The 18,046-nt window shown below is 39.5% G+C and overlaps 1 protein-coding gene across 1 annotated transcript; it reads left to right on the top strand.

Annotated features, from left to right (window-relative positions):
• Positions 1 to 1,336: 1,336 nt before the first annotated feature.
• Positions 1,337 to 11,407, top strand: LOC130185717 (apoptosis regulator BAX-like). Its single transcript, XM_056402326.1, has 6 exons — positions 1,337 to 1,566; positions 1,741 to 1,771; positions 4,426 to 4,590; positions 4,702 to 4,840; positions 8,359 to 8,463; positions 9,051 to 11,407. The coding sequence occupies exons 1-6, from the start codon at positions 1,539 to 1,541 to the stop codon at positions 9,186 to 9,188; spliced, it is 606 nt and encodes a 201-aa protein (XP_056258301.1). The 5' UTR covers positions 1,337 to 1,538; the 3' UTR covers positions 9,189 to 11,407.
• Positions 11,408 to 18,046: the final 6,639 nt, after the last annotated feature.

Genomic DNA, 18,046 nt, shown 5'->3' with positions numbered 1-18,046 from the left:
AAACCGGAGCACAGAGACTATATAGACACAAGGGAGGCAAGGGTGATTGAACACAGGTGAAACACATTAGGGCGAGGCAGACAATCAACACACAGAGAAACAGGACCAAGACAGGAAGTAAAAACATTGAGATACACAGGGAAACAGGGAAGTGACAAAATCCAAACTCAAACTCAAACAGAAAGTGTCTGTCATGGCAAACCATGACACATTTGCTGATACAAAAGTCAGGTGAAGTGCTCTGTTGTGTGTGCTATTATATTGTGTTCCTTCCCTATTATTAATGCACACCAAACAGTGATCATCAATCAATTCTTCACCAACTAATCCATTTGCTTCAGTGCTATTGTTGCGCCTTTAAAATAGGCAAAATAGCAAGGGAAGAGGGATGAAACCATTACACGGCTCTCGTCTTCACTCGTATGTATTAAGTGGGGGAGAGAAGCGTAACTTCCCCCTACTGGAGCCTTAAGGCATTACTAATACATCGATACACAATCAATCTGGAATCTGTCAACTAATAACTTTAACAGCATAAACAAGATGCAAACGAAACTATGAACTATAAAAAAATACAAAACACAATATATATCTTAACTGTCAACTGAATTTAATTGTTTTTGAAAATCAAATAGTTTTTAAATCCTTAAGTACCACATATTAAGTACCACACTATTGCTTCCTCATAATGAATTATGTTAAATGAAATCCTCACACCATATTTCTTACTTGGAGTGGTTGCCCAACATCCTCTTAAATACTCAGATTCCTTTTCACACATGAATTATAATTGTTATTTTTTATCTATTTTAACTCTTTAAGTTCAGATCTAATTCATTCATTCATTATCTTTGTCTACCTGCATAACCTTATATCTCATTTTACTATTTTGCTGTCATTAGATACCGCTGTCTTGTCACTTATTTTATGCATTCTGAGTGCTCTCCCTTGCTGTCCTCTGTCCTTCACATATTTAGCTATCTGAATTAGATTCCAGTTGCTGAAAGCTCCCCTTTCATGAAAGTTTACCAATTCCGTTTTAATCTTCTCACATCTTTTCCACTATAGGCTATTTGCTTCCATGTTGCAATCTCTTTCATGCGATTTGTTCTTAGGTATCTATTTAATTAAAGGTATCACAATTTACCGGTATTAATGATAACCCCACTATTTAAAGGTATATATCTACATATATTATATATGATAACGTTGTTCCAGTAACTGTTGTCAATAAGACAGGAAGCAGGAGGAAAAATCATGCGACGGTCATGGGCATATATGCAACATGAGTCATGGTTTCTACACGGACGTATTTCACTTCCGGACAATTCACTGGCGACCAGACTCCACTCAGCATCGCTTTTCGTGTCTGTGTCTCTTAGTTTGTCTCGTTTATTGATTTGTGGGGTTTTTTTCATTTGGAAAAAGCTGCTGGCTTCCGTCGCTGGGTTTTATTTGACAAAGGCGGGATGCAGAGTTTTTGAGACTTTCTCTGGGAGTTTTTTTAAGAGTTGTTTTTCTTTTTCTTTTTTTAAACCATGGCGTGTGGAGGAAACGGCATGTCCGGTAAGTTTGATAAGGCTCCCTCTTCAACTCATAGTTGAAATCAAATTAAAGAAATACTGTAAAGGATACACTGTGACAACATCAATGTAGAGAGTCCTTGGTTTTAATTCTGTCAATAATGCAACATTTTCAAAGTGTTTTATTTACGATGATGTTGGTTGAATTTCTCCACAGATGAGAGGATAGGGGAAGCACTGATCAAGGAGTAAGTTTCCATAATTGTCATTTTTAAATTGTTTTACTCAGTGACATTGTATAAATGAATGAAAAATCAAACAGCCCAAAACTATCATCATTGTTTTAAAACTCAAGTCTTTATTGTACTTAATATTATGGGCTGCAACCGATGCATATTTTCATTATCGATTCATTTCAAGTTAATTCATTAATCATTCAGTCTAAAAATGTACAGAAATCATCATCACAAGTTTCCAGTGCTCCAAGACCCATCAAACCCCATCATCTTACAACAATAATAAACTAAACAGTTAGTCAACTAACCCAACTCTGCAGCCTTAGTTTAGTTTCATTTTCATTTCACCTTAACAGCTCTTACCATTTTCCAGTAAAACACACCTCTCATCAGCTATGTTGTATGAGTGATAACGACTCATATAGGTAAGAAAATAAATGGAAAAAGTCACTGAACTTTGTGAAGCTGGGTGTGCCAGCCTCTGGAATGTTTTTGATTTCTTATCATCTTAAAATGGCAACAGCTAAAATCAGCTTCATCACCTTTTACTATTTTCTGCATAACATGTCTGTAGGTTTAAAAAAAATGTGGGCCATTCATGCTAAGACGTATGTTGTTTTTTGGGTTGTCCATCCCTAAGAAAGGCGCCTTTAAATAAAATGTATTATTATTATTATTATTATTATTATTATTACGTCCCATTCTTGTGGACATGATATCTCAGTAACGCTTTGACGGAACTTCTTTAAATTTGCCACAAACATTCACAGGGACTCGAGGATTAGATTTCACACAAATGGTTCATAATTTATATGACTCTGGATCAACAGGGATGTAACCTGAAACTAGTCTGAGTGGAAGAAGCAGACAACCACAAGGAGGTAATTCTATTTTTTTTTCAGGTTTCAGGGGCAGGTCAGTGAGTTTATACTGAATGACTAAATTAAATACAGTCAGAAAGGTCAGCATGCAAAACGAAAAATTATTGAAACTATTTTTTTGAGTGAACTGTTGATGGTGATGGTCCCACAGTGCACACAAAGGAAATAGAGGAGATATAATGTGAATCTTTTGTAAGACAAAGTTTATGGCTGCTGTGACGAGTCACCGTAATCGACATGTTGATGTCAATATTTTAAGTCAACGCTTCGTTTCCCATACATTGATTTATTAACTGCCATATATTTGTTTTCTATTTTATCATCAATGGTTGCACTGCTTCTCTGTCTGCTCTCTGGGTGAGCCAGGGCTGCATACTCAGTACACACACACACACACACACTCACTCCGATCAGCCATAACAATATGATCACTGACAGGTGAAGTGAATAACATTAATTATCTTATTACAATGACACCTGTCAGTGGGGGCGGGGGTATATTAGGCAGCAAGTGAACATCTTGTCCTCAAAGTTGATGTGTTGGAAAGAGCAAAATGGGCAGCATAAGGATCAGAGCCACTTTGACAGGGGGCAAATTGTGATGGCTAGATGACTGGGTTAAGGCATCTCCAAAACTGCAGGTCTTGTTGGGTTTTCCTGGTCTGCAGTGGTTAGTACCTACCGAAAGTGGTCTAAGGAAGGACAACTGGTGAATCGGCAACAGGGTCATGGGCGCCCAAGGCTCATTGATGTGCATGGGGTGTGAAGGATAGCCAGTATTGTCCAATCCCACAGAAGAGCTACTGTGGCACAAATTGCTGAAAAAGTTGATGCTGGTTCTGAGAGAAAGGAGTCACAACACACAGTGCATGGCAGATTGCTGCATATGGGGCTGCATAGCTGCAGACTGGTCAGAGTGCCCACGCTGACCCCTGTCCACCACAGAAAGCACCTGCAATGAGCATGTGAGCGCCAGAACTGGACCATGGACTGTTGGAAGAAGGTGGCCTGGTCTGATGAATCGCGTTTTCCTTTTCAGGCTTGTGGACAGCCAGGTTTGTGTGCGTCGCTAACCTGCAGAAGATGGCAAAAGGATGCACTATGGGAAGAAGGCAAGCCGGTGCAGGCAGTGTGATGTTTTGGGAAATATTCTGCTTGGGTCCTGCCATTCATGTGGATGTTACTTTGACATGTACAACCTGCCTAAACACTGCTGCAGACCAAGTCTTCTCCTTCATGGAAACGGTATTCTCTAATGGCAGTGGCCTCTTTCAGCGGGGTAATCCGCCCTGCCACACTGTAACAATGGTTTTAGGAACACAATAACGAGTTCAAGGTGTTGACTTGGCCTCCAAATTCCCCAGATCTTAATCCAATCAAGCATCTGTGGGATGTATTGGACAAACAAGTCTGATCCATGGAGGCCTCACTGTGCAACTTACTGGACATAAAGGATGTGTCTGTTTTGGCAGCAAAAGGGGCTTGTGGCTGTTGAGTATACATACATACATACATACATACAATTACAGTTTCTGAGAGAAAATGTATCATTTACATTAATACATTAATCTGTAAAATAGTAGATACATTAATTGATAGAAAAGTTGTCATTAGTGGCAGCCATACAAATGTTTACCAGAGGTGCTAAAAACAAACAAACAAACACGGGTGAAAACATAACCTCCTTTACCTGGATTGGTCCTGATACTGATACTAAGAGCTTCAGTTGGAAGTAGTGGACAGTTTGGGAAAGGACTAGGGTTTTAAGTCTCTGTTCTCTTCCAGGGTCATAGAGGAGGAGCTGAAGGACGTACCCTCAGAGGACGTCCCACCCCTCACTCCACTGGCTGTGGAAGTGCAGACTGAGCAGGAACAGAAGGTGGTTAGCCAGCTGAGCAAAATGGTCCGCATCATTGGTGACAGAGTGCAGGGTGACACGGAGCTCCAAGAGTGAGTTTCTCAACCACTTTATCTCAGAGATCATGGTAGAATACTAAAAACTTGTATGACACCTTTTTTAAACATAAACTGTCCCTGTCTTCATTTATGTCTCTACTGCAGTGCAATAGATGGGGTGGCACAATGCTCTGGTTCCAAGTGGGACAGATTTATGGAAGTGGCACACCAAGTGATTGAACATGGGATCACCTGGGAGAAGATCGCTGTGCTCTTCTATGTTGCTGGCAGGCTGGCTGTCCGGGTGGGTGATCAGACCAGAATGGGTCATGGGAAGATCTGAAGTGGCATTTGTTATGACCCTCGTTTTCTCAAGATTTTAATTTGTTTTTGTTAAAAGATGATTTGCAAGGATCACCTGTCCATTTAACAATGTGGGTGGTGTTGTGACTTACTTTACAATGAGGAAGGTCTGTTCAGCTGTAATGATATCGTTACTTAGACTACCTTTACTTTTTCACTTTCAATTGCCCACATGGTACAAAAACCTCCTCTACTTTGAGTAGTATGATAGAGACTGACAGGGAACTGAATTCTGCACATGCCAACTAATAAATAGATAGATAGATAGATAGATAGATACTTTATTTATCCCGTAGGGGAAATTTGTGTGGCCATTAGCTCATTGTTGATGATAATAATAAAAACAATTAATGATAAATAAACAATAATAATAATTAGATTAGTCCACTTCCTTTGGCTGAGTTGTTGTATAGCCTGATCGCAGTGGGCACAAAGGATCTCCTGAGCCTCTGTGTTCTGCAGCGCAGTGAGATGAGATATTTGCTGCTGTAGCTGCTTCTCTGTCCTGCCGGAATGTTGTGGAGAAGATGGTTGGTATTGTCCAAGATGGTCTCCATCTTAAATTGCATGCTGCCCCAGCAGACTGCAGCATAAAATAGTACACTGGCCACCACTGACTGATAAAACATGTGCATACATACATACCTTCCTTCCTCCCTTCCTTTCTTTAATGACATTCCCAGTGTGTCAATTACAGTTTCTGAGAGAAAATGTATCATTTACATTAATACATTAATCTGTAAAATATTAGATACATTAATTGATAGAAAAGTTGTCATTAGTGGCAGCCATACAAATGTTTACCAGAGGTGCTGAAAACAAACAAACAAACACGGGTGAAAACATAACCTCCTTTACCTGGATTGGTCCTGATACTGATACTAAGAGCTTCAGTTGGAAGTAGTGGACAGTTTGGGAAAGGACTAGGGTTTTAAGTCTCTGTTCTCTTCCAGGGTCTCTTCCTGCCCCTTCGGCAGATTGCATCCATGTTCAGGGACCAGTCCAGTTTACTATCCAAGTGGACACATAGGTATTTATAAGTGTGTACCACCTCAATGTCCTTACCTTGAATGTTGACTGGCTGAAGGGTGGGCCTAGACCTCTGAAAGTCAATGACCCTCTCCTTGGTCTTGGAGGTGTTCAGAAGGAGGCAGTTCTTGTCGCTCCGTTCACTAAAGGCCATCGTCAGATCCCTGTACACCTCTTCCTGCCCGTTCCTGATACACGCCACAATACCTGTGTCATCCAAGTATTTCTGGATGTGGGAAGACTCAGAGTTGTATTTGAAGTCTGCCGTATACAGGGTGAACAGGAATGGAGCCAGAACAGTCCCCTGTGGAGCCCCAGTGCTGCTCATCACTGTCCCGGCACACAATTACCCAGCCTGATGTACTGTGGTCATGTTGTCAGGTAATCCACAATCCAACCCCCATCCATTCTAGCTTGTCTTTATGAATGGGGGGTTTGATGGTGTTAAATGCACTTGAAAAATCAAAGAACATAATCCTCATGTAACCACCTGGCTCATCAAGTAAGAATGTGCCTGGTGGAGCATGTAAAGGACGGCATCATCTGCTCCAATATGTTCTTTGTAGGCAAACTGTAGGGGATCTAGTGAATGTTCAACCCGTGGCCTCAGAAGGTGGAGAAGTAGCCGCTCCAGGGTCTTCATGATGTGTGATGTGATGGCTATCGGTCTTTAGTCATTTATCTCAGCCGGATATCCTACTTTAGGTACTGGAACAAGACATTATGTTTTCCACAGGACCGAGACCCTCCCTGTTTGTAGGCTTAAGTTGAAGATCCTCTGGAGAGACTCAGCCAGCTGTGCACAACAGTCTTTTAAAGACTCACTGGCCTCACTGGTCCAGTTCCTAAATGAGCGGGTGGTTGCACCCTCCCTCAGTACAAAGGGCTTGTAGGAAGGCTAAAAAAACAGATTGGGATATGATCTGCCAAGTGGTGGTAGGACTGAAGCAGTGTAGGCCTCCTTGACATTTGAATACAACAGATCAAGTGTCTTATTTGGCCTTGTGGGACAGTCAACATACTAAGTGAAGCCAGTCAGGTGAGAGTCAGTGACATGGTTAAAAATTATTTATTATATAGCAATGAATGCATCAGGGTGCTGGGTCTGTACTCTCATGAATGGCGCCACACCCGACTGCAGGCTCTGCTTGTGGTTGAATGTAAATAATGATGGTGACGATGTAAGAGAACTCTCTTGGTACATAGTATGTTCTACACTTTACAGCCAGGAGTTCTTCCTTCTTGTACATTATTTTCTCCATCGTCAGACGAAACAACGACGTAGAATAAAAAACATCAATCGATTAAAAAATATACATGGTTTTTCCTGCATAGAGAATTAGGAGGCAGCCACCTCCGTCAAATTTTGTGTCGTCTCCGCCTCTCGATAAAATTCTCGTAGGCCTACTTGCTTTCTTGGTACTCTGTGGATTTGACGTTAGTAACTGTAATTGCGGTTGTACCCCACTACGACAATGTAGTGACGCTGTATCATAATCCATGCATCAAGCATAGCCATCCGAATTTACCAAATGGATTTTCTGCCAGGGACACAATTTGTCCCATATTTTCATTCATGTTATGTCCTCAAAGTGCTGTGAATAATGTATTGTCAAGTAAAACCAAACCAGTTGCAGCCTAGAGATGAATTTTATCTATAATAATATTAAAATAATATTATAATAAAAAAATTATATTATCCCTTTTAAATCCAAGCACATCCAGCTTTTTGAGAAGTTTCCTCTAAATTAACATTACATCATCGGTTTTTGTGTTTTTTTTTTTTGTTTTTTTTTTGCAAAAATGTCTCAAATCACAGATTATTTTAAAAAGAGAAATTGCAAGGACAGGTGAAACAGTGCAGAGTGCAGATATAATTAGTTCCTCTAATATGGGAAAAAAAGTTAATTCATGTTACTGACGAGATACGACTAATGTGTCAGGACTGAAAGTAGGCCTAGTTCTCAGACACAAGTGGAAGGTGGAGGAGAGGAGAGGATCAGAGCGCGAGAGAGAATTCAAGGCGAGAGTACCAAGTCTTTAGGAGTGTATTAAAGCCGATGTATATTTATTTTTATTTTACGACCCCCACCCCCCCAGTCGTACGCCTTAGTATGAACCCCGCTTAATTTTCGGCCAGGAAAAACCCTGATATACTAATATATACAAATATATTGCAAAAAAACTTGCTGCCACTTGTTGCCAGTGCATCATTTGAAACAGCCAGTATTTTTTCATTTCAGTTTGCCTTCATTTTATAATGTCTGGCATTTCCATTAAGGTATTTTTTAGATGCAACAAACAGGTGGATGAAAAGCACTTCATGTTGTAGCTGATTTCCAATGATTCTACAATTTAACTAAAAATGAAATCCCTAGTTTAGCAGCATCTTCCCTTAGTGTATAAACCTTGTGTTTGTATGTCCCTCAGATGGTGGAAGCTCATCTCCCTCAGTCGGTGAGGGAGATCCTGATGTGGACTGTGGATTTCTTCAAAAACAACCTCCTGAGCTGGATTCGGGAACATGGAGGATGGGTATGTCTTATTCCATCTTTCTTTCAGATCACTTTCCTCTATCATGTCTGCTCTATGTGTGCTCACTGGAATGTTGTAAGAGCACTGAGATTTTTGGTCATTTAATCTCTACTTTTTATAATATGATTATACAGAGATTATATAGCAGATTAGATGATATATATTTATTTAATTTGTTTCAGTGTAATGGAGAGTTCTGTATGGTATGCAGGTGCTATTCACAGAAGTCAGTGATTGATGATATCTGATATGGCAGTGGGGATAATGTAAGCCTGAGCATTAGGGGGAGATACCCACAGATAAGTGCTCTGTCATTTTTAATTGCTGCCGAAATTGATTGTTATTAAATTAGATTTTAATATTAAATTTATTAAATTTCAGTGAATTGTGCTTTAAAGGCACAGTATGTAACTTCTGTTGCTAGAAGTCTCTCAACTAAACCAACAACAAAAGACAGCGTTGGGTGACATAGTAATATAGCATGGGATCATGGGAGTTGTTGTTTTCACCACCATTGCCATCAGTTTCTCCTGGTTTGGAAAGGACAAAGGACATTCTGATGAGTGTGCGTGTGTTCATGTCCACAGATCAACAGTTTCTCAGAACTGGCGATGGCTTCCATGCAGAGCATTTCATTCATGAGCTCTCAGAGAGTGTCGCTTGTCATCATCTTCATTGCCGGCCTGGCTCTTGGAAGCTTCATCACCTGGAAACTGACCAGATGATTCTTGAGGCACACGTGCACACTCACATACACACCATAATGATAAGACTGTAATTTTTTTACCTGAGGGTTTATCATTCTGTCCAGATGCCATCATGTCCTGATCACTTGATAAGATGGTAAAATGGTTTAAACATATGCTTGTAAATGGGTCTCACACAAACACTCCACTTTTCTACTTTTCTAATGTTATCTATGCAAAACATGAAAACTTGAAAGAGACAACCCTGTGTCAAAGATAGTCACATATTTTCATAATCATCAAAGACGTACCGTATCATGTTAAAGAGATACTCTGCTTTCAGAGTAATTATGAGACTGAAACGGGTTTAATCATTCCTCCTTTTCATACTGGCCATTAGTAATGTGTGTTATCACAGTTATATCTGCAGCACTGCAGTTAATCCAGTCATAACAATTAACATTCTGATTAACAGCTGATGGATTGCGGGTGTGTGTGTGTGTGTGTGTGTATATATATATATATATATATATATATATATTATATATATATATGAGGAAATCATTAATTGAACTCAGTTGAACACGAATTAGATTCTGTGTTTGGATGCTGCACTCATTATGATTTATTATTTATCCTGGGCAGCAGCCAAATGTTATTATGAGCTTTTAAACCTTTTGTGTTTAGGAAGAAGAATTTAAATGTCAGACTGTTTTCAGGCTGTTGTGGAAAAACCTGCTGCCATTTTCATTTAACTTAAAAAAACTTTTACTTTAAACAAATGTTTGTTTATCTAAAAACAGCCTTCTTCTGTGTAATATGTAACCATATCACCACATGTATTATCCCACAGAGAAATAATAGTGTGATCGGGGGTCTCTAAATGGTGGAAAATTATTGGTTTTGATGGGTGGTGGGTGAATGATTCACACATATATGTGGATCAGTGGCGATTGCTCCCTTTTTGATTGACAGCGAAATTAGCGAATCAGCGATCTTGAAGTATAAGCATCCACCGGAGCAGTTTTCTAATTTTTCATTCCGTTGTTCGGAGTTGATCTGGAGATGTCACTGATCCTCAGCGACTTTGTCTTTGTTAAAAACAACTAGTGTTATGTTTGGCGATTCTCTTCTGTCACTCTGCGAATTTACATTTAAATAAACGGACACATTTTATGATGTAGGCCGAAAATGAGCTTCCCCTCCTTATAAGACCAGCAACCACCCACTGATGTGGGTACAGATGACATAAGAGCCGCACATCACTACTGGCCATTAAGAAATCCCCTCCTAATGTACTTTCAGTGTAGTTTTCTTTAAACCACGCCAGTAGAAATGTCTGAGCAGTGAAATCCATTTATGAGTGGAAGTACATTTACTTTTATTGAATAGATTTAGTACTTCCCTACTGCACTGAAGCTTTAGTGCTGTTCCTCACTTGTTGCTTTGGATAAAAGCATCTGCCAAATGAATAAATGTAAATTTACTAACAGATACTGTCATGAAACCAGACATGAAAATTGCATGGTTTATTGGATTGTCGCCATTTGTTTTTTATTCTTTTGTCTTTTTAGTCTTTGGAACGTGGTCCTGTTAAAGTGGTAAAATCATGGTGCAAATATGAATGCCTACAAGAATCCCTTTATTCAACTGTTTTAGGGGTTTGTCAGTTTATTTGCACAAACACAACAGTTATTTGTGACTACTGCCTTAATGCAGTCTCTGTCTTGATGCCATGTCCTGATATATGAAGTCCAGACAATATCCAATGAAGGAACCTTAGAACTCGTTCGTGAGTGAACGGTCAATTTTCACCAAAGATGGAGACAAAAATAAAAAACAAGGGTATTGCAGGACTGCCACCTTAAAGCCTCAATCTGTCAGATTTATATTTAAAGTGAAAGAGTGCTCCTTTGTTCTGGCAATTTTATAGCAATAGCAGTTAAATATATGAACCGAGTTTACATCAGTGCTGTTTTGAATTCATGTAATTATTCAGTGTTAATGTTTTGTCATTTTGTAAGAGAAAAAAAACAGACTAAGAACAGAATTAACATTGCTTTATTTTCTCAAAAGTAGTAGCTAACGTAAACAGCAATATTTCTTAAATCACTTTTATGGAATATAATTGATTATTGAAATATAAAATAAATAAAAGAAACAAAAACAGCATTGTTCTGAACAGATCACTAATATAGACTGATTTTGTAATGATGGAAATGTACAACAGATGGAATAAACTGATTTACCCCACCCCCGCTCGGATTGAGTCTAAAATTAATGAATGAATGAATTTCAGAATAACAATAGCACCTATAACAATCACCTGGCTAATGGTTACTGTTCATCATTAACCCATGTTGGTATAATTTTGTGTGTAGCTCCAGGCTGCAACATACAAAACATTTTCAGGTAAAAGAAGATGAACTATGAGCCAGGCGGTTGAAAACTTTTGCAATATGTTTCGTCAGATTGATCGTGATCCACCCTTACATTGCATAAGACTTAACCACAGTTTTGAATATTTAGTTCTCTTGCTTGTCACTAAGAACAGGGTCTGTGTGTGTGTACGTGCGTGTGTGTGTGTGGACGTCTTGCACGGTGAGCTGCAAAGAGAGGCTCTGAACCTCTCCTGATTGGCAGCTGTCTCTCTACATAGAGTTTGCAGGTTACTGGAAGGTTTGATTGTTGATGTTTTGATACTTTCACAGTATTAATATAGAACCTAAACCTGCTTTATAATTAAACAACACATGGACATCTACCTTTATACTATATGGGACCTTCAATTTCTCCAGTACCAAGAGCAGAACCAATTACGTCACAGCTTCTTTATACTACAGTCTTTAATAATTTATCCCTAGGGGTGTTTAATACCAGGTTTCGCTACCATTCATAATCGGCACTAAGTAATAGTGACTGTCACTACAGAAATGCCAAAAATACTTTTGAGGTCATTTAGAAACAGTGTCACCATTCATATAAGTGACAAGAATGACCGAGTAAACCCTTCAGAATTTTCTGCCTTAATGTAAACATATGTCCACATGTCAATATGACCAAACACGTCCCACCTCCTTGCCCATTTGTAGATTAGTGATGAGTCAGGCAGAGTCAGACACTGCCAAGATAGTGAAGGCCAAGTAGCTCACTCTCAGCTTCAAAACTGCTCTTCAGAAATCTGTGGGCAGTGTCACAGAGGCTAAGTCCGTCTTTATTTACAGTCTATGAATGCATCCCATATCCAGTGGTGAACATCTTAGTTCATAAGTTCCATGATACTAATAACCACTGCACAGCAGACCATCTGTAATTTGTCTCTTGATTCACTCTGCTCGCTCCGTTTCCCCATTTTTGGCTGGACGGCAACAGCAGGGGAAGCCCTATAATCGCGAATGTCCATGACTGACTGACTGACTGACTGACTGGCCAGGAGCCACAAAAAAAATCGCATTGTGATTATTTTGGCAGATATTCTGATATGAGTCAGGATTTCAGTTGGAATGGTCATTTTTTCATTTCATTGTCACTGAAAAATTATAAAAAGTATAAGAGTCTTATACCAAACAATCATGTTCCCTTATGAATGTGATTTGTAGTCCGGTGTGTCTCTGTAGCACCACAACGCTCTATGGTGTGTTTGACCTTTATCAAAAAAAAATGCAGCTTTTTTTCCTTTTTTCTTATTTTATTTGACCAAATTTTTTACATAGATGTGAGGTTTTAACATAAGGCCTAGGTGGGTTTCTTACATCACCTGCACATCCACTTCACAAACTATACACAATGCATTTATAATGTTTTCTGTGTACATTATTTCCACAAATATCATGAATGAGATATGAGAGGTCACTACATGTAACTGAGCCCTTGTTTTTCTTGATGAGGACAGACAGTGAAATCCAAGTACATGCAATATTTCTTACCTAAAAACGAATAGAAAATGTATATCATCTGACATTTGAATGTAAAACAAATATAATCAACACAGTAAAATGAAGAAATAAAGAAATGAAGGCACATTTCAAACAGACTGACACTCACCAAAGTCCAAGAACTGTTTCATTGACAGTAGGGAGGGGGGAAGAGAGAATGATTGATGTGTTGGGGCGCGTTGGCCAGCACTGCAGCCTTCATCGAGCGAACACACTTCATTTTACTCGTCATCCTCAGAAGTCAAGGAACAGAATTTAAAACGTTGCACATGTAAACAAGATTTCAAATCCTCTGACTGACAGTTAATAATCTCTGTGGCTGAGCAGTGTGCTGACAAAGTGTGTGTGTGTGTGTGTGTGTGTGCTTGTGTGCGTGTGTGTGTGTGTGCTGTCATCACATGAAGACAAACTGTAATAACAGAAACAGATTTCCACTACATGTTCACTACTTAAGTAACAGAAGTAACAACTTCAGGCTTATCCAATACATTGAACTGTATTGCATTATACAGTTAAGTGTTTCTGTTATTTAGCCCACCCTCAATGATATAAATCAAAACATAGTCCACCAGTTGCATGTTACAAGCAATTTTCCCATTTTCTCAAGTTGCAACTGTATTACCTAATCTAGGCAGCCAGAAATAACCAGAAATAACATATGTTGGAGAAACATCAATATAAATCAGTGTAACTGGTAATAAACTTTGGTTTAGGTTGTACAGATGAAACAAGGTGATATATAATGCCCTATGGCAGCACTTTGCTCTTTTCTTGCTTTTTAAGAATCTATTCTTATTCATATTTGATTTTTTTATGGCTTTTAAGAGGAGACTTCCATATGGTGTTAAAACAAGAGAAAGATCATTGCCTGAATATAGACACTGATGTAAAATGATTGATGAACATGTGGCAGGGCGTTTTTTATAATCATGTTGTGTGGGGATTTGATTTCAGTGACTGTCAATGAGCAGGCTCTGATTTCGTGATGGTCATGTGGTATTGGCATAACAGACCAAAAATTCCCTACTTTCCCACCACTACCTCCTGCATGCCTATATGGCTGTGTGCCTATGTTTTATTCTATGTTCTCATCAGCTCTCCATCTGTGTACATTGCTGGAGTTTCCACATATAGTTTTACATAGAGGAAATCTGGATTCTGAAGGGAAAACATACTTCATCAATGAGTCCCCTAAAAGTTGCCTGTAGATATAAATGTGATTGTGACTATTTGACTGTGTCAGCCCTGTGATAGACAGGTGACCTATCCATGTGATCCTGCCTGGGACAGGCTCCACCCCTGCACAGGATAAAATGACATAGATACAGTAATGGCAGATCAACTGGCTTTGTCCCAATATCCCAATTGATGAAACTAGACTCATTTTTATAGTCATAGTTTACCATGCTTGGACAAATCAGACATTGTTGTATTGGGCCAGGCCAGTCTTTCTGGTATTTAAAGTGAAATAATTAGTATGGCGGTTATGCACATCTGAGAGGGACGTCGTCAAGCAGGAATGGCACGCTCCGTGGACACAAATGGATTTCCTTTTGTGTATTCTGGTTCCTCTATCTTCACATATATCACAAATACAGTACATGGATATGTTGTGGTTCCATGAAGAATAACCTTATTTGGACATGTAGTGAGTGTGATGTAGTCTACGGTTAAATGTGGTTTACTAGGAAGGAATCCTTCAGAAATGGATTGCATTACACAAAGTGTTATGTCTATTCTCCTCGATGCATCATGCTTCAATAAATGCTTCTGCTTAAGACATGTGGGTCCTGAGATCTCTTTTTCACGAGTTGACCAGCTCACATATTTCCATTACACCTCTTCCTCTGCACAAAAACATCATCCACTTCATTAAGGTCCAGGGTATATTCACACAGATGTATGTTTTCCTAAAAAGCACCCACCAGAAGCTCACTCAGGAACTGAAGTAATTTACTTTTTATCCAGTTGTCTCATTTTTACGTTACACTTTTTAAATTTTGGTTGTTTTTACATAGCTCTGTTAACTGGATAAAGGATTTAAGTCATCGGACATGGATTTTAAGTTGTTTTGAACTGATATATCTACTAATGTGATTGTTGTGTGTGTTGTTTTCAAACTTATCCTGGAGTTCTCAGCAGTTGCTATGGCCCGGGTTGTACAACATGTTGTCCTGGCCTCCACTGGCTTTGATAACCAGTACAGGACCAGCATGACCTGCTCCCGCGACTATTCAGCTCTTGCATCATTGGATAATGACACCACCATCCCTTGATCCTGCTCTGTTTCCACCAGAGGCTGCTTCCGGTTAAATAAATGTTTAACGTTAACGTTACCTTGGCTGAAGCAGCCAGTGGCAGCTCGTGGGCTGAAATGAGGATGGTCCGATCCAGTCCAGCACACAATCATCACACCTGACCTTTGTTATCTCGAGATAACGAAATAATAGTTGTTATAATGAGAAAACAGTGCCCAAAAAAAGAAAAAGAATAGTGCAAAAATAAAAAAGGGTCATGGCTGTTCTCGGCTTCCGTACTTTTAACATCACACCTTAAAAAAAAATGTGTGCATTTGGATATGTTCTTGTGAGTTGTGCGCAATGAGCTTTTGGACCTGTTAGTTACAATAGAGGCATACGTTTGATGGTATAGTATTTGTGTTGTAACTGCAATGAAAATTAAACTCCCCCCTGTGGTTCATTCAAGTAGTGCAGGGCTGTAGATGTTGTACTTTCTGTCAGATCAACAGAAGAAGAAATTAGACAGGAAGTGAAGTGTCAGTTCATGGTCAGCTATATTGCTTCCATAAGGTCTACACAATCCACTGCCATCCCTTTGTGTACCTTCCTTTGGATGGAACCAGCTGTAAATTTTGCAATTTTACACAGTGTTTTGAGTTTGTATCGAGTGACTATTGTGATGATTTGGATCCATATTTTGCTAGGTATTCAGACTGGTTTTGTGCTAATGGTGGCATGGCTACAGCATATTAGAGTCAATACTTACCTTAGTTACACACACACACATATATATATATATATATATATATATTATATATATATATATATATATATATATATATATATATATAGCGGCTAAGCCTAAACTTAAAGCCACTGAGGGGCTGCATAGACGGGCTAAGCCTAATCGACGCGCTTGCTGCTACCGCACTTGTGTCCAATGAAACAAACAGCTTCCGGATTCGCTTCTTCATTTGATGTTTTCTTTATTTTTGACTGTCTGGATCTTTTAACCATACAAGAATCCATTACTTAGTGCAGATAAAGTCCATACAGCTTTAAACAACAAACAAACGTGACAGCAGCGGAGCGGAGCATACCGTAGCGGTCGAAAAACTGTGTGCACCTTCCGTCTAGCAACACCTGACACCTGCCAGAAGGTTCCCACCCATGTAGAAATTCACACACACCCAATACAATGAGGACACCTACTGGCCAAATTCGGCATCCGCATACATTCACACAGAAATGGCTCCTACAATATGTATACTTATCCTGAGCTAATTTGTAGTTACCTTTTTGTTTACCTGTGTCTTGTAGTGATGGGTCATGCGCACAAGCATCAGCTCGGAGCTTTGTAGTGAATCAGAAGAGCCGGCTCGCATCGAGTGAGAGCCGGCTGCCAGTTTTTTGCCCATTCGCTGCTTAGGATTCACTTTCAGTGCTCAGTCCCAGCTCTGGTTACGACAGAGCTTTGTTATGATTGGCCAGCATGGCGACCAGCATGCGGCATTCACATTAGAATTAAGGATGTGTAAACAAAGAGGGGGGCGGGTCAGACACACCACTTGACTCCACTGCAAGTGAAGAGAGAGACAGAGCGGTGAGGACTGAGGAGCGTGTGTGCGTCTTGCATTGTCGTGAAGTTTAACTATGAGTGACACTAGAAAGCGAAGCAGCATCTGGCTGCAGTTTAAAGATATTGGGAACAACAAAGCAGAGTGCCTTCACTGCAAAACGAAGGTCACTATAAGAGCAGGTTCCACCAAAAACCTGCATAGACATATCAGAACTGTCCATCCTACAGTGCAGTTAGAGGAGAGAGGGCAAGCCAGCTCACCATCTACTGATCCTGGTGTGTCTCATACCAAAACAACAGCTGCTGCAACGTCTACTGCCATCCCCATGCGTGCAAGTATAACCCCTCCTACTGCAACTCAAAGCAAAATAAATCAGTTTTTACCTAAACTGATGACCCCAGCCAAACAAAAAAGTTTAACTGAAATAAACAAATGTAAGAGTGGTTACAGAATAAATGCACAGAATTAGGCAATTATAAGGTCTCTCATAAAAACACAGAAAACAAAAGGGTTTTCAACACATAAACCATGATTTTTTTGCAAAGTTAAGGTAAAATATAGGCTACAAAAGATCGTAAATAAAGAGCCGTTCTGGAGTCGAAAGAGCCGGCTCTTCTTTGGGAGCCGAGTCAAAAGAGCCGGCTCTCAGAAAAGAGCCGAACTTCCCATCACTAGTGTCTTGTCCTGGTACCTGAAGGAGAGGAATTAAGTTATACTTACCAACTTAAGTTTATCATTTACCTGCATTTCTGTAAATGAACTTATACCTGATGTTTTGTGTTTGTATTTTCAGTTTCACACTTTGCCATATAAAAGCCTGCCAAATACAATGTTCGCCTGTTCCTTGGAGGAAATAGTATGGTTTAGAGTTTAGTTGACTGTTGATCTCAACATAGACTCACAGAGAACACGCTGAGGGAGAACAGAACAGTATTGTAAGCCGCTGCCGAGCAGTTTAATATCTAGTTGTCAATTACTTCAAACATCACACTTATATACCTTTGTTGAAAAAATGTGCATATCTGGATATCTTCTTCTGTGCCGTGCATGGGCTTTTGGACGTGTATTGTAATGTTATGGCATTACTGTGAATTATTATTGTACAGTCGCATTTTACTCTGTTTTATAGACCTGCTGTTGTT

This window comes from Seriola aureovittata, chromosome 17 (genome assembly GCF_021018895.1).
Source record: "Seriola aureovittata isolate HTS-2021-v1 ecotype China chromosome 17, ASM2101889v1, whole genome shotgun sequence".
NCBI classification, from domain to species: Eukaryota; Metazoa; Chordata; class Actinopteri; order Carangiformes; family Carangidae; genus Seriola; species Seriola aureovittata.
The sequence above is the reverse complement of the archived record's forward strand: the minus strand, read 5'-3'. Positions and strand labels throughout refer to the sequence as shown.